Here is a 20,829-nt window from a genome sequence, read left to right as displayed (position 1 = left end):
ACAGTGCCTCTTTGTGGTTTTTCTCCTCTTTTCAATGCGCCTGTCCAAAGATCTCCTCTCCGACTGACCTCCCCGAGACTCCCCTCCTCCAGCGCGCAGCTGATACGATGGGGAAGTCCTTGTTCAAACCCCACGTATGAACCCAAGTCTTCATTTTTTGGAAGTTATTTGGCTATCAGCCTTTTGTTGCTGCCTTCTGAATAACTCTATAATAAGCTTTGTTGTGGAGCGTGGGAGGATTCCTCATGGATACGCAAATTAATGAAGTGCATATACATGCATATGTAGCGGAAGTTACTTTAAATGTAAATCTGCATAGTAATGGTCCATTAAGCTGATTTTAAAGATTTTTGCCTTCCAGATCGTGTGCTGTTGCTTTGAAGCGGGGAAGCCGTGTGCTGTGAACGGGGAGCTGGCTCCTCCTCTCCGTGTGCTGCAGACGTCAGCTGTGGTGAGCTCCACGTCTCTGGCAGTGAAGTTCAGCACCGTGTTTCGCTTCTTCGTGACCTCAGCTCTTTCTGTCTGTCAAAACCATGTTTTTTTCTTGAGAAGTTTAGGCCCGTTTAATACGAAAGTTGATTAGAAACTCCTTAAACCCTCCTCCTGGCACGTTATTTTTTGATTTCTTCCCGTTTCCCATTTTACGATGGTTTATTGCTCGGCGCTGAACTGCCAAAATGCCACCAGCGGGGTGTACAAGAACAGTACCGTTACTTTCTATGGCTTTCCTTTACAAAATAAACCTCTCTTGAAGCAGTGGATTCACAACATGGGCCGGGACATGGGAACACCTTCCAAGCATCAGCGACTGTGTTCGAAGCATTTTGAGGACAGTTCTTTTGAAATTGACCCCTTAAAAATTAGAAAAAACAGACGTCTGCTGAAAGAAGCTGTTCCCAAAAAATTCATTTTGGGTGAAGATGGCAACTGGCTCGTTGGCACGCCACGGAGTTTCTGCGGTGGGATAAGTAATAAAACTCGAAAACGAATCCGGAATCCTGAGCACTCGAGGGTAATTAAGATGTTTGCTGTTGTGTTTACTTCCCTTAAATTAAAGGAAGACTTGCACGTAAAGCACTTCAAGGAAGCGGCAGTAGGTGAAACGTGCTACGTGGCAGTAAAATGTTGCCAGCGACGCAGCGGGTTTTGTTTTTCTCCCTGATATGGCAGAGTGTGGAGGTGGCGCTGGGAGGTCGGTGACTGGGGAAATTAAAGGCGTCTTGGTGCTCTTTGTGCTCGAATGCCAATTTTTGTGCCTACACGTTAGGGAGAAAACCTGCTGTTGGTTGGAAATGCAGTCCCAGTTCATGCTGTAAAATGGATTCGCTCCCTGCAGACCTGTATTTGTACATGACAGTCCTCGCGCTTGGGAGAATTTCCTGTAGAGTCACCGAGGTGATTTGTTGGTGGCACGGTGCCCGCGGCGTGGGTGTTTGGGGCTGAGACAAAGGCTTGACTTCTGCTCAGCCTTCTCCTCCGTGTATTTAATTTGGATTGCGGTCCCATCTAGCGACAAATTAATGAAATTTAATTATTTCTCTTGGCAGCAGATATGTACAATTGAGTTTATACACGATGCGAGCTGCAAAACGTCTGAGCCAGTGAGATGTGCATTAGGTTGAAAGGCAAATTAAAACATATTCAAAGGCAAGCACGTAACATGGTACTCTGTAGATACACAAAGTATGTACGCAGTATGTACATTAATATTGCAAAAAATGCAGTGTTCATCTCTCAGTATCGTAGGGCTTAATTTTTTGTTTGTGTTAACTTCTGTTATTAGGGAAGAGCTCTTACAGCCAGATCTGACGGACTGTGGCACTGCCTCAGGGCTTATTTAAAATACACTCTGGAGTACTTTCTGTTTTCCAGTGAAAGGAAGAGCCAAATCCCTTGATTGGGCTGGGTATCGATGGTGACCACAGATCTCTTCTAGCACTCTGATTTTCAACCCAGTTATTCTAGAAAGACATTGCTTCAGTTGAGTCGCATTCTTAAGTAATTTTACTCATTCTGAGCTACGTACAGAAATAACAGTAGAAGATTTGTCTATGAAGTCCTTAATTAGTGTGCTGCTTATACATAACATGGGCATGGCTACAAACAATGGGCTGGTGACTGCTTGTTTAATACCGTTTGAAAAAGAGGGCTTTCAAGGATGTGCGGCTCTCCAATGGCACTGACTGTTGAACGCTTTGTTTTAGGTCCCTGGGACGTTTGATAATGCTGCAGCGTGTGAGGGGAAGGACTTGGAAGATCGGCAGAAAGAACTTTACAAGAAAGCGATAAAGGGGAATTGTGAATCTTTAACCACGTTGGGTAACGGTTAGTTTTCCCTTGCTGAAGGCTAACAGATCTGTGCTGTTTCTGGCCTGACTCTTGTCTTAACAGTCACTCCTCAAATCCCTTGATTTCTAGTGAATTAATCTTTAGATACTTCTGAATCTTTGTGAGAGACGATAAGCTCCACAATCTTTCCTTTAAAGGCTGAAGGACAGTCACTTTTCTAACGCCTCACCGACTGCTGCCTCCCTGCACTCTGTTGATGTCAGGTGCTCAGTCTGCGTGTCGGTGATGCCTTGTCTGCGTGATACCGGCAGAACAACGGAGAGTGAAAGGGCCTCCTGGGTAGAGGGGTTTCGGGTCTCTGACGGTGCCCCTGGTGATGCACGTGCTAACTAGAACCAGGAACAAAGGAGAGTGCAAAAGGTTTAGATACACGGGCTGAGGAGCTGCGATGACATACGGTATCGTGAATCCTGTGGGCTTGTTAATTATAGTTAAGTTGTATTTGCATCATCCCCAAACCCTGATGTATGTTGTTTTTTGTGATTCGCTAAAGAGTATTGAACTATTTTGGTGCGGAAATAGTGAAATAACATAAACAATGCCCTAGAAAGTGAAGTCTTACTGGTTGGTTTTAAGTGTCCAACTATACATTTGTTTGAAGTCTTTTTTTTTTTTTCTTTTTCTTTTTTTTCCTTCGAATTTGAAGATGTGAGCTTCCACTGGCTCCTTGGCTTTCAGGTGATTCCTTGGATTAATAGAAGAACCTACTGTAATGAGGGGCTACAAGCGCCTTTACTTGTCCTCTGGACTGGAGGAACAGAAGTGCTGTGAACCCCAGGAGCCTCAGTTGTCACATGCTCTACTTTGTGCTTTGTGACACTCTTCAGTTCTCTTTCAGAAACGCTGATTTAGCCTAACCTCATTCTGTTGCTACTTCTGCACTTTCAAATTTGAAATTGCATGAAATAATGAGACAATGTAATTCCACTTTTTTTTTTTTTTATTCTTTACATACCTGCTATTTTTTACAGCGGAAAAGCTAGAGTCTGCAGACAGCTGCCTCTATTTTTTGTACAGCTCTGATCCGTTAAAAAAGTTTGTGCTGTGCATTGCATGAGGAGGGATTAGCTGGGGGAAAATAAGTTCATGTATCAGAAAGACAGTTAGGACTGAATCGTAACGTACAGCACCAGACAGCTGAATTAGGTTTTAAGGCTGTAATCAATTTGAGACCTTCCACTTTTGAACATTTAACTTTTCAACCTTTTGGATATGATTTCTGGAGTCAAAAAAATGTTGATTTTTTTTTTTTTGGAATCAAAAAAATTGGGAGACAAATATTGCTCACCTGCTTCCCAGCCACCCTCTTAGATGCCACAGCAGCTGCATTTGCTGTTACCTCCTCATTGGACCTTTCCCCAGAGTAAAAGAGAGACGTGCTTTTAGACAGTGGGTTATGCAGGTATTTGCTAGACAACAGCGTCACAAAGTCTTTTCTTACAGTTCTAGGAACAACTAGAAAAATGTTGTTCTCGGAGAAAGCGAAAGGCAGTATTCCTCATGTAAATTAACAAAAATGAGTTGTGTTACAAAACAAGGGCATAAGTAAACTACAGGGCTCAGAGACTTAAAGTGAAGAGGCTGACAAAAAGCTGTCTTCAGGACTGGTCTTTGTGCAACGTGTCCTTTGTCTGCATCAATACAGTTAAAGGCGGTTAGGAAGTCTCTGTAATAATGGGAAGAATGTCAGAGGAAAATAACAACCGTCATTTCCATGTTCTGTTGCTTGTGCAGACTATCCTGTTCCCAAAAGCAATAGCCAGGCAGGAGGAACGCTGCATGTCAAGGATCAGCAGGATTTTGAGGAAAGGGAGATTCCTGCAAGTCTCAGCACAGGCGTGTGGTGGCCTGAGACTCGTCAGAAATTACGTTGGCAACGCGTCGAAACTGCACGGCGTTGTAGGCTGAGAGGGAGGGGGGATTCTGGTACATCCCTGCTTTTTGACCCAAAACTTGTTTTCTTTGTACGGAGGTAGCCACGGTGAATCAGGAATTGTTGTTCTTTGGAGATTTGTGTTGTATCACATCAGATAAAGGGAACGTTTGGAATCTTTCTGTTCCAGGCCGCGGTGGTACCGTGATCAGATCCCAGCTGCAGAGTCACGCCAAGAGCACAGAAAATGCAGAACTGCGTGGATCGTTCTCAGGAGGATCCCGAGACCTGACTTGCCAAATTTCGGACAAGGGGGTAGCATCTGAGAGTCATCAGAATGCAGCAACAGATCAGGCAAGTCCAACGGGAAACAGAAGGGGTAACAGCTCTCTTGAGGAAGGAGAACCTAACGAATTCAGAGAGATCCTTTTTTATCAGCAAACCCGTTCAGGAGAAAGACTGTATCTGTGTACGGAATGTCAGAAGACTTTTAAATTGAAAATTGGACTTCTAAAACATAAGCAGATGCACACCAAGAAGAACCAGGTATCGTCGTACATATGCACAGACTGCGGCAAGAGCTTTGGTCGCCACGCAGACTTGATTCGCCACCAGAGAACTCACACAGGAGAGAGGCCTTACAAGTGCACGGAATGTGAGAAAAGTTTTATGGAAAAACCGAGACTCACTAATCACTTGCGAACTCATAACATACACATGTAATCCGTGCGCCAAAAGCTTTCCTGGGATAGATTTTTCCACTCAGTTATCAAAAAATCCCTCTCCTTCCAGAGACGATGGCTTACAGTCATATATTGATTAGAGGGAAGCTTTAGGATAAGACAGTTTTGCTAAACTGAGTCAAGTTCAAGCATGACAGGCATCTGGGTGGTGAGGGCCTAACAGGCGTTGATTAGGAGCTGATTTTAATTAGCAGCTAGATGATTCATATCTGGGAGGAGGAGCTGTACAGAGCAGTGCTGACTGTACCAAAATATTAACAAACTCTCCTGGCACACCGAACGGCGCACGCTAGAGAACGTCTGTATTAATGCAGAAAAACGCTGGGAGTTTTTTCAGGTATGAGAAGGCTGAGAAAATGTCACGATCAGAACAGGATTGTCTGCAGAGCTGTAAGCAGGAAGCGGAGCTTCTGAGAGCTTAGGCTAAGGTGAATGGTTGGGTTTGATGTAAAAATAGCAACTAAAAAAAAAAAAAGTTGTTCAGCAGTTACAGTCATAGGACAGCAGCGGTGGCAGTGAAAGCGCTGTCACGTGGAAACAATGACCAGAATCGGTTGCTTCAAACTTCTATTTACTGGGGGCGAGATGCCAATTTAATTTCTGAGATTCTGGAAGAGAGCATGGGTATATTCTTAATGTACGTGGAAAGTATAGGTAACGTTGCTCTGTAAACTACAAAGACAGCAGTGGCTTCAGCTACAGGGACGAGACCAGCAGGCAGGAGGGGAGTCCTGCGGAGACGGCATTTGTAGATCACGCCTCTCCTCTCCGCAGGCGGGTGCTGTTCTGCGTTTTTGCTTATTCCAGTTGAGCGCGAAGATTACAAAAGTCGTGTGGCCTCCAGTTCGAGCGCCTGCTTTGCAGTGAGCCCGTGAGTGAAGTCGATGTCCTTGGCTTCCCCTGAGGAGCAGCAGAGCAAGAAACAGCTGGTGCTGTGCTGGAGTTCGATAAGTTCTGAAGGGGATCGGGGGGATACACTTGCCCCCAGGGATCCCTGCCCTTCCCAAATACGGGAGTAACGTCCAGAAAACTCTTTTGTCACCAGCTTCTCATTATTTCCTTCTCATAATTGCCCGGGGGACAGCTTTTCTTTTATTCTTCTCCCACGCAGCTTAATGCCTTAGTGGTCACAGGTACGCTGTGTGCTCCTGAATGAGGGTTCTTTGGAGGGAGGCGATTCCTTGTGGAGCAAATCCTGTCAAACACCGTCCTACCAAAACTGCGGTTCCTTCTGTGAAACAGTTGAAGAACACCTGGAATAGCGGGGCTGAATCTGGCACGTGGTTCAGGAGCTGCTGAAATTAAATCCTGGATGAAAGACCTCACGTAGGAAGCTCTGCCTCCTTCCCCCACTTGCAAGCGCAGAGCTAAGGAGCATCCGACCGGGCAGAGGCGGTCGCTTAAATCTGAGACTTTGTATGCACTGAAATACAAGTAATCACCTTGTTTAGAGATTTAAGCGGAGACGGAGATTAAATGGAGTTAGAGACGGAAAGCCATGCAGGCAGTGTGGCTATCCGAAATGGTGACGGCGTGTTGTGTTTCACTCGCTCAAAATGCTGAGCGAATCTTAAACGATGAAATTCGGCAAAAATGTTGAGGAGGTTCAGTAATAAAAACTAGGTGTCTCCCGCCTGAGAAGCGTCGAAAGGTTAGCTCCTCGGGTTAGCAGCGGGCATGGTGAGGGTGAACGGCTACAGGAGTCATGATTGCTGGAACGCATATTCCGTGGTCCTGTTTTTACAGTAAAAGTTCAGATGTGCAGGGGAAATCCAGAGCCAGCCCCTATGGAAATGACTCGTGGCCTGAGAAGCGAGCGACAGAATGAATCGGGAAGAGACGCTGCGGCTATGATTTGGTGAAAACTTCGGTGTCCGTTTTCTTTCGCCTGCAAGCGGAAGGGCTCTGGTGTGGCAGGTGGATTTCTCCCAACGTCCCGACCCTCTCACCTGAAACTCGGAGCGCACGTGGAGAGAAATGTGACTCCTTACAGCGTCTCGCTGCACCGGCTCGGTGAGGAGTTCTCCGCTTAGGATATAAAAAGTGCAGAGATGTTAATGCAGAGATCTGCTTAAAAAAAGATAAGTTGTGTTGGTTTTGTTTCTGCTGTAGACCCTCCGTCCTGTTCCACTGATACTGGTAGGAATTTGGCCTTGGTTGAGCCTCGGCTTAGCCCAGAATGATTAAACAAATAGTTTATGTGCGAGAGTAATCGTTCCCTCCCTGTGTTGCTGTTACACTGTTATAAACTTCAAAAATAGTTATTTCTGCAGCTGTATTTAACCATTGTGTTTCCAGCCCCCATGGAAAAATAACGCTAAAATGTAAAACATGAAAGATTTATGCCCGGTGCTAAGGGGTGTGAAACATCAATGCACAGAGGTTACTCGGGGTATTTCTGTTCCTTCTATATCCAAGGAGCAATTCACTGGAGAGCAAAGTACCCCGTTTTCAAGAAGACCTGAGTGGTACGATGCCCTTTTACCGGACAACGCATCTCTTCAGGTATCTTGTGTTATGATGCAGCGTTGTCCCCCTTGTCACCGTACCTAAATAACCTGCACTAGGAATGTGCTGCTTAAACTTAAAAAAAAGAAAAAAGAGTAGCGTGAGGTAAGCATCAGAAAGCGCAGCATGACAGTTACTCCGGTCCGAAGCTTAGCCTAAGGGAGAACAGAACAAACTTGGCTAAAGCAGGGTAAAAATTGGGTAACCCTTTAGTGCGGCGTCTGCTGGGGTGTTCGGGAAGTTGAGGTGGGAAACGGGCAGAAGGGTTGTGGAAACTCGCCGTTCCTTGCCCGAGTCTTTTCCCAGGAACGCACGCGGGAATCGCGAGATTCTCTCAATTCCTCTCTGGGAAACTGTCTTAACTCTCTTGTAGCAGGGAGAGTAAGAGTTTTTCGTAGACAACGTTATTTAGTAAGAAACCTAAGCTGAGAATCCGTGTACTTGCCTTGAGAAATAGCGTTCTTGCATTGGGAAATACAAGCAACCGCATAAACTCTTCGGTTTGTGCAGTCAGAGGAAAAAAAAGCCAGATCTTTAGCAAGATAGGTTTTCCTTAAAGAGAATTTCCAATACGTTCCGTTATTTATTTTTAAAAAGCTTTAGGTCATGTTTAAGCTGCAAATGTAAAGCTCCCCCTGGTGTGTACCACCTTGTCAGGAGCAGCAGCGAGAGAAACGCATCTGAGAATAAAACGTTTTTGGTTTTAAGAGCCCCTGCGTTCTCTGAACGGTAGAAACAAGGTCGGGATGTAGCACGTGAGGCTTTTCTGCCCTTTCTGGTTTAATTATGCTTTACGGATTGCTGACTGAAGTGTCCTCTCCCATTCTGTTCCCTTCAGTTTGCAAAGTGAGCGGTCGGGCATTTCCTGATTGATGTTGATAAAAGATTATTTCTTTTTGAAGTTTCTCTGTGCTTGTCTCTCTCTCTCAGCCTTCAGACGAAGGGTCTCGTCTTGCCTGTTCGATTGGTGCCTCCTGGGCTGCGGGTGCTGCCGTGATGCAAAGAAACACAAAACTACAGAATCCGAGGTCTTGTACAAGCACTTTCTGGGAAGAGATTGTCTTCCCTTCTCGATGTGGCTTTTTAGTAAAAGCAATCAAACAAAGAACCCCTTTCCCAGAAAGCTCCATCTGCTTTTGTGGGGGTTTGGCCTTACATTTACTGTGCGTAATTTCTGTTCCATACTATTCTATCATATCCCGTCCCATCCTGAGCGCATCCAGCCTGTGCCCACGCGTTGCATACCCCAGGCGCTTCCCGTTGCCCCAGTTTGGAGGCAGAACTGGAAATGGTTTCGCAGAGGGTGCCTGGGAGGCATCAAGTGAAACCGGGAAGCGGCGGGTTGAAAGGAAAGGGAAGGCGATGGTTCATCCCGCAGCCGTTAGTTATGCTGGTGGCATGCGTGCAGCGAGATGCTGCGGGTGCCGGGACTTGACGCCGGTTCAGAATCGGCTGGATGAATTCCCAGAAGGAATAATAATAAAAAAATGATAGAAACTCTTAAATACAGAGATGCCAATTCTGGCTCAGGGTGTCCCCGAGCTGCAGGGTGCTGGAGAGGCTCCAACATTAGTACGGCACCCTCGGTGCCGACTTACGCCTTCCCTAGGCACCCGAAAGGTCCCACAAGGACCTTCCTGGGACAGGGCTGAGCCCAGCCGGATCTGGGATCTGACCTGCTGCCGCTGGGCTTGCAGACGTAGGTCCTTGTGGGACCTTTCGGGTGCCCGCGGCGGGACACCGGGGAGAGGACGTGGGGCGGCACGGACGGGCTGCGCGGGTGCAGCGTCCACCTCGAGGGAGCCCCGGGTCCGGGGCAGCAAGCAGGCAGCTCTTGAGCTGCCAACCCCGAAACGGGGAAAATTCACCCAATCCTGGAGACGCTCGGGATGCTCCGGTGTGAGACGTGGCGTCACAGCCCGGGCGTCCGGCACTGCTCCCAGCCCTCCGAGAGCCCCGGCAGGAGAGAATGCATCCTCCCGGGCTGGCGTGCAGCTTGGTCCAACGCAGGGGGGATGATTCCTCTTGTCTGCCGACTGCTGGATCCCACGGGATGCTCCCAGCCCCGGCACCCCTCGCTCCTCCTGAGAGGGCGAAGCCACTGCATCGGACCATGCTTTTAATTCCCCACTGCCACAGAGAGCGGGGTCTTTAGGAAATGCTGTCCTGGGTGATCAGAGCTTCCCCTGGGAGGGCTTGGCATTCCCGGGGAAATATTACCTGCGTGGTAAGAGACATTTGAAAAATCTCAGGGATAAAACAAGCAAACCCTGCCTGAACTGACACCGGCTGAATCCGTGGCCGAGAAAAAGAAACCCCCAGGTCCCAGCAGATATTTTACGTTTCTTCCCAGTGTCCCCAGCACGGGAATGCCTGGTCTGCTCCGGCAGCGGATGAGCGCTGGCTCAGCGCCGGCTCCGAGTCTCCGACCCGGGTGAGCCATCGTGGGCAGCGCTGCCTGCTCCTGCCTGGCTCTTGATTTAACCTGCAGTTTTACACAGCGCAGGAGCAGCCGTAACCTCAAATCTCACCAAAACCATGGGAAGCGAAAGGTCTCATGGGAGGAGAGGCTACAACGAGGGGCTCGCTGCCCTGGGCCTGGGGTGCTGGGTGCCCCAGCCCCCCTCGTGCCACCCTTCTGTGGGGTGCAGGGAGCCTTTTTGGTTTTATGAAGCAAAACCTGAAGCAGGTTTTATGGAGACGTGGGTTTCGGTGGGTTTGATTTTTATTCTGCTGCATAACAGCCGAAGGGCCTTGGTCTGGCAGCTGCCGGGTGACCGAAACCGCTGCCGGCGACGGTGACCTCGTGGGTCCCTGTTGTCTCCTGTACGTCGAGGCGTCCGTTTTGCATCATTCATCACCGGCCCCGGTGCGTGCCTGCTCCCAGTGAGCAAGGACCTGGTGAGAAGGTGGGAGAGCGGCCGGTCCCCGTCCCCACCCGGCAGGGAGAGCCGTGCCCTTCGGCAGGAGCTGGCTCCTTCCCTCCCAGAGCTGCGGGGTGCGAGGGGATGGTGGGGAGCTAGAAAGAAAAACCCCACTCAACTGCTATTATCTGCTGGTTTCCCAAAGAAACGGGGCTGACGTGACTGTGCCGTGTCTGTCTGCTGGTCCCCATCGCCAAATGCTGTCCCCTGGAGCCCTCCCGGTTGCCGGCGGCTGTGCCAGAGGTGCTGCGTACCGAGGTCCAGGCGAGGGGATGCAGGCGAATCCCGGCGCCTTCGGGACCGGGGTGGAGAGGGCAGCGCTGGACGGGCAGCAGCTCTGCGCACCTGAGCTGGTTTTTTTTTCATTTTTGCCAAAGACCATCGTTTCCCACCCCCTGCCCTTAATTGCACAGAGAGAACGAGCTCCCCTAAAGCTGCTTTCAGCGGTTCCTTCCCTTTGGGGTCCCCGTCCCGCCTCCCCCACCTCTGGGAGCTCCCCGGCCCCGTGGGGCATCACCGGCTGCCCGGCAGCTCACACCTGGGGCTGAGTCTGTACCCTCGCTCCCAGGGGACACCCTCGTCCCCCAGCCCAGGACAGGAGCCGGAGAGCCCTCCTCCTGCCCCGGGTGCCGGTGGGTGCCAGCTGCCCCGGCTCGGCCCCGGGGCCCGGGAGGGCTGCGGCTGTGGGAGCCCCCAGGGTGCTGGGCCATGGGGCAGGGGCGCGGGGGTTTTAGGGGGCTTTGGGTGTCCCAGCTGGGGGACACAGCGCTGGAGGGGACGCGGGAGCAATCGAATCCTCAAGCGAAATGGCTGCTCAGGCTCCCATGACGCCTGCTCAGCCTGTTAACCCTTCTTATCCCGCTGCCCTCTCTGCCCGGAGGCTGGGGCCGTCCCGGTCCAGGTCCTGCAGAGAGGACCCTCCGCCGTGGCCCACCCGTACACACCGAGGTGCCGGAGGAGCTTTTCCCACGAGGTTTCCGTGAAGGCAGGACCATAGGTGCTTTTCCCTGGTCTCCCACCGGCACCAGCCCTTGGTGCTGTCAGACCGAAGGGTCCTGGGGTTGGGGCGAGTGCGCGGGGGGTCCCCAAACCACGTACATCCCTGCACGTGGTTTTCCCGTCCCTCTCTGGACGGGATGGGGGTCCCGGTGTGGGTGGCTGGGTGCTCCCCTCCCCACACCAGGTGCTCACCCCACGGCCCTGGGCTCACGGCCCTCTGGTGTCACCGGGTGTTTGCTGGAGGGAGAAGGGGGGTCCCAGCAGCACAGCCCAACGGCAGAGGGGGGGACGGGGGGACGGAGACACCCCCTTTCCCAGCCTCGGCCTGCCACCTGCAGGGCCGTGAGCCCAGGGTGCCGGCCGGGATGCGGTGCCCGGCTGAGCGGGGCTTTGGGCTCAGGGCACCCACTGGGCTCGGTGCTGGTGCTGATACTGGAGCTGGTGCTGATGCTGGAGCCGGGGCCGATGCTGGGGCCAGGGCTTGGTGCTGATACCGGTGGTGATGCTGGTGCCAATATTGATGCCAGTGTCAGTGCCAGGGCTTGGTGCTGGTGCCAATGCCGATACCAGTGCCAAGACTGGTGGTGATGCTGATACTGATGCCGATGCTGATACCGGTGCCGGGGCTTGGTACCGGTGCCGGTGCCGGTGCCCGTGCCGGTGCTGGTGCCGGTGCCGATAGCGATGCCCGTGCCGGTGCCGGTGCCGGTGCCGGTGCCGGTGGCGGGGCGGCCGGGGCTGCCGGTGCCGGTAGGCGGCAGTGCTCCGCGCTCGGCGCCGCTCCCCCCCGCCCGCTGCCGCGAAGCCCGGAGGAGGCGGATGCAATTCCCCGGCTGCCCCTGGCTCCTCGGCGGGGCGGCGGGGCCCGGCCCGCAGCGCGCAGGCACCGACAGCGGCCCCGGCCCCGGCCCCGGTACCGGCCCCGGCCCCGGCGCGGCGGCGGGCGGCAGCGCGGCCCCGTTCCGCTCCGCGCTCTCCCCGCCGCGGCCCGGCCCCAGCCGCCGGGGCCCGGCCCAGCACCGCGGGGCCATGGCCGAGTGGGCGCCTGCCCAGGTAAGCGCGGCCCGGCCCGGCCCGGCCCGGGGGCACCGGCACCGGGACCGGAGGCGGAGCCGCCCCGCCCGCACCGCCGGCCGCTCCCCGCCGCCGCCGCCCCGGTCCGGCCCATGCGCCCCGACCGGGACCCCCCCCCGCGGTGCCCCCTGCTCTCCCCCCCCCCGGCACCCCCATTCCGGGGAGCCCCGGCGACCCCCTGCGCCCTCCAGCCCCGGGCTGCCCCCGAGGACCTGACCCGAGATGTCCCCGTGTCCCCGGGATGTGACCGGGCACCGCTGACCCGGGATGCCCTGGGTGCCCCCGGGATGTCCCTGGGCACCTCTGACCCAGGGTGTCCCCGTGTCCCCGGGATCTGACCGGGCACCGCTGACCCGGGATGTCCCCTTGTCCCCAGGATATGAGTGGACACTGGTGACCCGCGATGCCCTGGGTGCCCCCAGGACGGCCCTGGGCACTTCTGACCCGGGATGTCCCCATGCTCCCGGGATGCTCCGTGCAGGCTCCAGCCCCGGGATGCCCCGGGCACCTCTGACCCGGGATGCCCGTGTGTCCCCAGGATGTCCCCAGGCACCCCTGGTCCAGGCTGCCCCATGCCCCTGCCCGCTCCCTGCCCGCTCCCTGCCCACCCGGCCCTGTCCTCCTCCCGGGGGGGGTTCCTGCCTGGGTGGGCCCAGGGAAGCCCCCGCAAGGGTTAGGGGTATGGGGTGCCAGGGTGCGGGTCGCTGCCCTGCAGGTCTGGTGGCTGCCTGCACAGCACGGTGACCTGCCTGGTGCTGGCCGGTGTCCCACGGGGACAGTGACCAGCGCTGACCCCACGGTCGCCGGGGCTGCGCTGCAATCCCTCCCCAACCCGCCAGCTGAGTGGGACGCATCCTGCCCAGCGGCACTGGTGGACCCTCCTTGTCTGCCCCTTGCTGTCCCCTCGGGCCTGCTGCATCTATATCTGCCCTGTCCCCTTCTGGAGCTCAGACCAGGCCCCAGCAGCTCTTTCCTCACCTGGGCAACACCGATCGCTCCAGGGGCCCAATCCTGCCCGGCCGAGTCCTTAGCAGGGGGTGGGCATGGCGGCGGCTGTAGGGCAGGTCCCCAATGGTGCCCGGGGCGGGGAGGGCTCTTCCCACAGCCTGGGCGGGCAGGGCGAGGGCAGCGCTGCCGGCTGTGGGCAGGTGGGTGGCAGCGGGCATCACACGGAGGGTCCCTGGCGCAGTGCTGGGGGCGGCGGTGGGCAGTGGTAGCCAAAAACCCCCAAATCGGGGGGAACGGTGCTTGCCACGGGGCCGGGGCTCCGGGCACGACCCGGTGGGGGTGACCACAGGCCCCCTCACACCCGCGCCCTCCCCACGGCTCAGGTGCAGGAGTGGAACGTGGAGGCCCCCCACCTGATGCCGCTGCAGCCGCCGCTGCTGCCGGAGCGGGCGCACGTGCGGGAGGCGCAGCTCCACTCCGCTGAGGCCTCGCTCTGGACCGTGGTGGCCACGGTGCAGGCGATGGAGAGGAAGATCGACCTCCTCGCCACCCGCCTGCTCAGCCTGGAGGGTCGGTCCGGCACGGCCGAGAAGAAGCTTCTGGACTGCGAGAAGACAGCTATGGAGTTCGGGAACCAGCTGGAGAGCAAGTGGGCCGTGCTGGGCACCCTCATCCAGGAGTACGGGCTGCTCCAGCGGCGCCTGGAGAACGTGGAGAACCTGCTGAAGAACAGGAACTTCTGGGTGCTGCGGCTGCCCCCCGGCCCCCGGGGCGAGGTCCCCAAGGTAACGGCTCCCGGGGTGGGGGGGCTGCAGGCCTGGTGGGGGGACCCGTGGCTCCCCTGGGGAGCAGGCGCCCGCTGAGCCGATGGGGTCTTGTCCCTGCAGGTGCCGGTGACGTTTGTTGACATTGCCGTCTACTTCTCGGCAGAGGAGTGGAAGAATTTGGAGGAGTGGCAGAAAGAGCTGTACAATAACCTGGTGAAGGAGAACTATGAGTCTTTGATCTCCCTGGGTAAACATCCCTTTTCACCCCTTTCCCAGCAGGCCAGGGTGATGGCTGCGTCTCCCCGGAGGGTCCCGGACGTGGGTGCCCTGGTCCCCTGTGAGCGATTGGTGGTGGCACACGCCGTGGCTCCGGGGCCTCCCGTTTTGGAGGGAACCCTCTGCAGCTTGTGCTGTGTGCACGGGGACGGAATGATGTGCTGTGCCGCGCCGTGCCGTGCCGGCGCTGCCATGTGGGGCAGTCCGTGTCACCTGGCGCCAGGGAGCTGGAGCGGGTCCTAGTCCTCCAAAATCGAGGGTCTGAGCGTCTGCGCTACACAGGCCTCCGGCATGGGGGTCCTGCCGAATTTAGGCAGGTTCTCTGCTGCGAGAGGTGCCAGGGCCAGGCAGCCCTGTGTGTCCCCCCCACCTCTCGGCGACGGGGAGGGTTGGGCGGGCGCAGCCCCGCCGCCGGTGCCAGCCGCGCTGTCTCCCCGCGCAGACGGTGCCCTCTCCAGAAGCGAGGCGCAGCCCCGCAGCGAGCGTGGGGAGGGACCCTGCGTCCCCGAGCAGAGGGAGCTGGAGCAGAGGGAGCTGCCGCCGGATGCCTGCGCAGGTGAGATACCGGCCGGGAGCCAGGGCAGTGCCGGGTCCCCCCCTCGTCCCTGCTGCCTCCCACCTCATGTTTCCCCCACCCCGCTGCTCACCCCGGGGACGTCCCTCCTCCTTCCCCGGCGGTCCCAGCCCCCCAGGGCCCAATTTTGAAAGCCGGAGCCGGGCTCTGCTTCCCGCTGGGCGACTGGGGGCCACTATGAGTGACCCCGGAAAATCCCCCATGACTAAAGTGCTAGGGGTCTTGGGAATCCGTCGCTGGGAGATCCATGCATCCCCCACCGCCACCACGTCATGTCAGAGCCCATGGGCTGTGTCACAGTCACCCGTCCCCATCGCCTGTGCCGTTGTCACCCATCCCCATGCACTGTGCCACAGTCACCCATCCCCATGGGCTGTCCCATGGTCACCCGTCCCCAAGGGCTGTCCCACGGTCACCCGTCCTCACAGCTCTCCTGGGGGTGTTTGCTGCCCCATAACTGCTGTGGGACGGGGACATCCCGCACGGCTGGAGCCCGGGGGTCCCGCACCCTGAGGCGCGTTGGCCATGGGTCACAGCGGGCGGCCGCATCCTGGCGCCGGCCAAGTCTCTCCTTGTGAACAGAGTCGCTGATCTCCACCTCCGACATCCTGTCCCGGATCAAGCAGGAGGTGGCCTTCGTCGGGGAGCAGCAGTTCGCGGAGGAGCGGGGGATGCCGGCGGACCCCTGCGCAGGTGAGCCCCGGGGCTGTGCCACGCACCCGCCGGCTGCCCAACGCCGGCAGCAGCCGCTGCCTTTTGGAGTGCAGGATGCGGCCCCGCTCGGCTGAGTCCCCATCCTCCCCTGCAGGCGCGGACGCCCTGATCACGGCGCACGACTTCTTGTCGTGGATCAAGCAGGAGGAAGAGCCCTGCGTCCGCGAGCCCTGGGAGCTGCCGGAGAGGGAGATGCTGACGGGTCCCGGTCCCGGTCCCGGTGAGCGATGCTGAGCCCGGCCCCATGGGGCTGGGATGGGGCTGGGGGGGGAGCAGGCACCCAGGCTGGCCTGTGGCTCGGGGATGTCCCCAGTGTCCCCGGCAGGCACTGACCAGAGCCTTTCCCTCCCCTGCAGCCGGCGAGGGGCTGCTGGTGAAGACGGAGGAGCGGTGCCCCCATGCCGAGCCCCCCGAGGAGGTGGGCTTGCCGGGCGGCTCCGGGGAGCTGCTCTTCCCCGGCGCGGGCTTCGGGAACCCCGAGGGACAGGCAGCGGTGACAACAGCGGCGGCGGTGGCTCTGCCGGCACAGCACAGACTGGGCAAAGCTCCAGGCTCAGAGCCGGGGCCGGGGGCTGAGGCGGCGGGGATCCCCACCGCGACGCCGGGACCCGCCGAGGAGCGGCCGCACGGCTGTGCCGAGTGCGGGAAGAGCTTCAGCGGGAAGAAGAGCCTGCGGATCCACCAGCGGAGCCACGCGGCCGAGCGCCCCTACCCCTGCGCCGAGTGCGGCAAGAGCTTCAACTGCCACTCGGGGCTGGTGCGGCACCAGATGATCCACCGCGGCGAGCGGCCCTACAAGTGCGCCGAGTGCGGCAAGTGCTACAGCCGCAAGGAGCACCTGCAGAACCACCAGCGGCTGCACACGGGCGAGCGGCCCTTCGCCTGCGCCGCCTGCGGCAAGAGCTTCATCCGCAAGCAGAACCTGCTCAAGCACCAGCGCATCCACACCGGCGAACGGCCCTACCAGTGCCCGGCCTGCGGCCGCAGCTTCCGCTACAAGGAATCCCTCAAGGATCACCAGCGGGTCCACGGGGCCGAGGCGGGACCCCCCCCGCTGCCCCCCCCGGCATTATGCCCCCCGGGGACTAGGGGCCGCCCCGCCGTGGACTGATACCCCCCCCCCCTCCCCGGGACGGGGGCAGACTCCGGCCACGCAGCTTCCTACCAAATACAGGTGCCCGGCCGGGGCGGGGGGCACGCAGGGAGCCCCGGGGGGGGGGGGGGGGCCATGCACCCACAGGTCCCCCCACCCAGGGCCGGCCCCTGCCACGGACGGACGCTCTTCGGCCCCCGCCGCTCCCCCCCACCAGACAATCTTGCTGCACGGGATGGGGAGCAGCCCCCCGCCGTGTCCCCCCACCGCCGCTACCCCCCCCCCGCCTGCCGCTCTGCTCCCCGGCCCCCGCTGCTTATTTTTACTGCCCCCCGCCCCGCGCCGTCCCGCTCTGTACAGTGCTTGGGGTGTAGTTTTGTATGGACGATGCGATACGGAATAAAGTCGTGCTGGGCTGCAGCGCCTTCGCCCCCGGCCCCGCGGGGTCCCCCATCTCCCCCCAGGTCCTGTTGGCCACGCTCCTGCCCCCTCCCCGTGGTCCGGCACCCAGGAAGGCATCGGCAGCGCCTGCAAGGTCAAGGATGGGCAAGGGGGGGTAAAATCGCGGCATGACAAGGGCGCGGGGCAGTGGGAACGGCAGCGCCGCGGAGCCGAGGGGTGCGGGGGCTGCCAGCGGCCCACGTCACCGGCTGTGGTGGCCTTGTGCCGGCAGGGATGCGCAGAGACCCCCGGAGCAGGGGGGGTGGCTGCACCCACGGGTGAAACCCTGCAGGGAGAGGGAAGAATGGGCAACGATGCTCCAGGGCGTGTGTGCACGTGCGTGCACGCGCACACCAGCCGTGGGTGTGCAAGGGCTGCCGGAGGCAGCCGCGCTCACCAGGATGGTGCAGGTCCTGGGTCTCCCCGGGCAGCTGCAGCCCCTGACCCACAGGCCACCCCCCCGGTCAAACCCTTTTTAGCATCTTCGATTCCCAACATTTCTCACTTTTCCCGCCTTTCCCTGAAACCCGCGGGCAGCAGGCTGTGGCCAAGCCCTCCCCGGGGGGCACGGACCCAGCGCCCACTTCCCTGCGCCCCCCAAACCCCTCTGCAAATCGTTTCACCGACTAGTAAAGCACAACCGGACGGCAACGCCCTGCTCGCAGCGGCTGCAACAGCAGGCAGCGCAGGCAGCGCTCCCGCATGGCCTGCCTTCATTTTAACCAGCTGAACCCCCCCCCCGCCCCGGCTCCTGCCCACCGTCACCAAACCAGTCCCAGGTCCCTCCTACTCTTGATTTGGGTCTATAAGTTATTTACACACGTTTTTTTAACCACAGCCATGGAAAGCCGTGCTCCCTTCCCCAGGCACCCCGGGGTCCCCGAGCTGGGTGTCACTGTTCCCCCAAGGGAGACGGTCACCCTGGGAGGCCCCGACCGGAGCCGGTGACCCAGCGAGTGCCGTGGCTCGTGATGCTTTGCCCGGCGGCTGCTGCCCCATGGCTGGCACTGGCAGTGCTGCCCGCTCCCCGGGCGCCTGCACCCGCCTGCCCTGTCCTGCCTGGGTGGCAAAGGAGCTGCCACTGAGCAGGGACGTGGCTGGGGGTCCCCGCATGCTGCGGTTGCGGGGGGGGCATCAGCCCAGGGTGGGCTTCTTAGCTGTGCTGTCGCCTGGGTGTGGGCTGCGGTTGGAGGAGGCGGCAGGGTGTGCGGGGCTGGAGCTCCCTGGGCACCCTGTGCGCTGCCTGGGCACCCTGCGCGCTCCCTGGGGACACTGCACGCTGCCCAAGGGGCCGTGCACACTGCCTGGGGACACTGCACGCCACTGGGGACCTTGCACGCTGCTGGGGACCCTGCACGCTGCCCAAGGGGCCTTGCATGATGCCAGGGACCATGCACGCTGCCTGGGCACCCTGCACACGCCCTGGGGACCCAGCAGGCTGCCTGGGACCCTGCACACACCCTGGGGACCCTGCACACACCCTGGGGACACTGCACACTGCCAGGCATCCTGCACGCTGCTGGGGACCTTGGAAACTCCCTGGGGACCCTGCACGCTGCCCAAGGGACCTTGCATGATGCCAGGGACCCTGCACGCTGCCTGGGGACCCTGCATGCTGTCGGGGACCCAGCACGCTGCCTGGGGACCCTGCATGCTGTCGGGGACCCTGCATGCTGTCCAAGGGACTTTGCATGATGCCAGGGACCCTGCACACTGCCCAGGGGACCTTGCATGACATCAAGGACCCCGCACGCTGCCTGGGGACCCTACACACTGCTTGGGGACCCTGCACGCTGCCCGAGGGACCTTGCATGATGCCAGGGACCCTGCACGCTGCCTGGGGACCCTGCATGCTGTCGGGGACCCAGCACGCTGCCTGGGACCCCACTCACTGCCTGGAAACCCCGCATGCCGCCCAAGGGACCCTGCACGCTGCCCAGGAACCACGTACGCCACCCCCAAGCTGGGCACGCTGTCACCCTACCCCAGAGCCACGCAGGCAGCCCGAGGCTGCAGGTCCTGTTCCCCCCCCTGCTCCCAGCCCTGATCCCGGGTGCTGGCTCTCCCGAAGGAGCGGGTGAAGCTGGTGCCACCAAGCCCGGGTCGTTTGCCCCACGCCCTGCCTCGCGCAGCCCGGTACCGGGCTGCGCGGGCAGGGCCGTGGGGCAAACGACTCCGTATCACAGCACAGCACCCATCGCAGACAGGCTGCATCGCGGCGGGTGCTGCCTGCACGCTCCCCAAGCCAGCCGGCTCGGGAAAACCCAGGAGCAGGGCAGGCCAGCGCGGCAGCGTGCCGGCAGCACCCGGGATTTGAGCAGGGAGGAACGGCGGGCAGGCAGCGAATTAACAGCATGACGAAGCAGCCGAGCAGCGTTGGCACAAGCGAGCGGGGACCGGGGTAGAGGCTCGGGGACGTCCCTGAAGCTACGTGGGGAGCCGGGAGGGGACAGGACCCACGACCCGCGCAGCGGAGAGGCAGGGCAGGGGAGCGGGACCCCCCCACGGACAGCAGCCCCACTGCCAGGGGATCAGGCAGCTGCCTGTCTGTGGGGCGGACCGGGGAGAAGGACGGGGGGAGCACACGGCCCCCCCACCCCGGTCCTGCAAGGGGCTGCCTTCGCACGGGCAGGATTAATCCTCAGGTGTCCAACGCGGGTGGCTCACCACCCCCGCGAGCACCACGGTGGGCATCGTTGCCGGCCCGGCACAGCTCCCGGCCGAGAGGGGAGCGCGGCTTCGGCAGGCGGCACGGGAAGGCTCACGGTGGGCAGCAGGTCCCGCTCGTCCGGGACCTTCCTCACCGCGCCGCTCCGGCTCCGAGTTCACACACAGAGACGGCTTTTCTGTTTTTTGGGGATTTTTTTTTTTTTAACAGAAGTTTATGGTTATATGCAAATTAGGTCATTAAATGATTTGCATAAAATGTTCGCACATCAGCGACTAAGTGTTCCTAACTCCCCACCCCCCGAAAGGTAGTAATCCTACTCGACTAGCGCTGTCACACCGCCCCGCTGACACCCGCGCACGCACACGCCTCCCCGCCGCGTGCCCCGCTCGCTCACGCGCGCCCGGCCGGCCACGCTCGCGGGCCCTGCCCCGGGCTGCCCGTGCAGGCAGAGGCACGACCGCGGGCGTAGGAAGGCCTCCCGGGCGCTCGCACGCCTTACACGCGCGTGTGTATCGCCGCCTCCATCCCCGGGCACGCGCGCGTGCCCAACGCGCTCCCAGCGCGTGGCAGGCATGCACAGCGCCGGACACCCGCACCCCCTTGTACCTTTCCCCACGCTCGCGGGGGGCCCGGGTGTGCCGGCGGGGCAGGCGTCAACCTCGCTGGCGTACACACGCTCGCGCAAACCTGCGGCGACCCAGGCGGCTCCCACGCGCACGCCCCTCTGTCCATGGCCGGGCACCCACCGCGTGGCCGGAGCCCCCCGCGCAGGCGCCGGGAGGGCCGCAGGCACGCCATGTCCTTCGCGGGACAGCGTCCCCACCCGTCCCTAGCTGTTGGTGAGGAAGAGGCGTCTGTGTCTGGAGGCAGAGCCG

At 59.1% G+C, this 20,829-nt stretch overlaps 2 protein-coding genes across 3 annotated transcripts in view; both read left to right on the top strand.

Moving 5' to 3' along the window:
• The first annotated feature begins 353 nt into the window (after positions 1-353).
• On the top strand, positions 354-8,509 carry LOC127030017 (zinc finger protein 614-like). 2 transcript variants are annotated; one of them, XR_007768263.1, is made up of 4 exons: positions 354-1,012; positions 2,205-2,325; positions 4,413-7,470; positions 8,404-8,509. XR_007768263.1 is itself a non-coding variant. In XM_050915932.1 (3 exons), exons 1-3 carry the CDS (start codon positions 647-649, stop codon positions 4,943-4,945), a joined length of 1,020 nt encoding a protein of 339 aa, XP_050771889.1. In that variant the 5' UTR covers positions 354-646; the 3' UTR covers positions 4,946-8,374. The 2 variants fall into 2 exon arrangements, 1 of the variants encoding a protein (XP_050771889.1); XM_050915932.1 differs by lacking the exon at positions 8,404-8,509 and having other exon boundaries at positions 4,413-8,374.
• A 3,640-nt stretch (positions 8,510-12,149) lies between these two features.
• The window catches only part of LOC127012726 (uncharacterized), a gene marked incomplete at its 5' end in the record, with an annotated part of 43,295 nt that continues 34,615 nt past the window's right edge, over positions 12,150-20,829 (top strand). The window contains 7 exons of the mRNA XM_050890960.1: positions 12,150-12,449; positions 13,802-14,203; positions 14,306-14,432; positions 14,904-15,017; positions 15,618-15,728; positions 15,844-15,973; positions 16,026-16,815. Coding sequence (XP_050746917.1) covers positions 12,150-12,449; positions 13,802-14,203; positions 14,306-14,432; positions 14,904-15,017; positions 15,618-15,728; positions 15,844-15,973; positions 16,026-16,815 — 1,974 coding nt within the window. The remainder of the gene's footprint in view (positions 12,450-13,801; positions 14,204-14,305; positions 14,433-14,903; positions 15,018-15,617; positions 15,729-15,843; positions 15,974-16,025; positions 16,816-20,829) is intronic.

Source organism: Gymnogyps californianus, chromosome 2 (genome assembly GCF_018139145.2).
Source record: "Gymnogyps californianus isolate 813 chromosome 2, ASM1813914v2, whole genome shotgun sequence".
Taxonomy (NCBI): domain Eukaryota; kingdom Metazoa; phylum Chordata; class Aves; order Accipitriformes; family Cathartidae; genus Gymnogyps; species Gymnogyps californianus.
This window is presented reverse-complemented; position numbering and strand designations above follow the sequence as displayed.

Excerpts from the sequence above, each read along its gene's own strand:
- LOC127030017 (XM_050915932.1), top strand. The coding sequence starts at position 647 with ATGGTTTATTGCTCGGCGCTGAACTGCCAAAATGCCACCAGCGGGGTG. Across the intron at positions 1,013-2,204 it reads GGAATCCTGAGCACTCGAGG|GTCCCTGGGACGTTTGATAA; the intron begins GTAATTAAGATG and ends GCTTTGTTTTAG. Across the intron at positions 2,326-4,412 it reads TTTAACCACGTTGGGTAACG|GCCGCGGTGGTACCGTGATC; the intron begins GTTAGTTTTCCC and ends TTTCTGTTCCAG.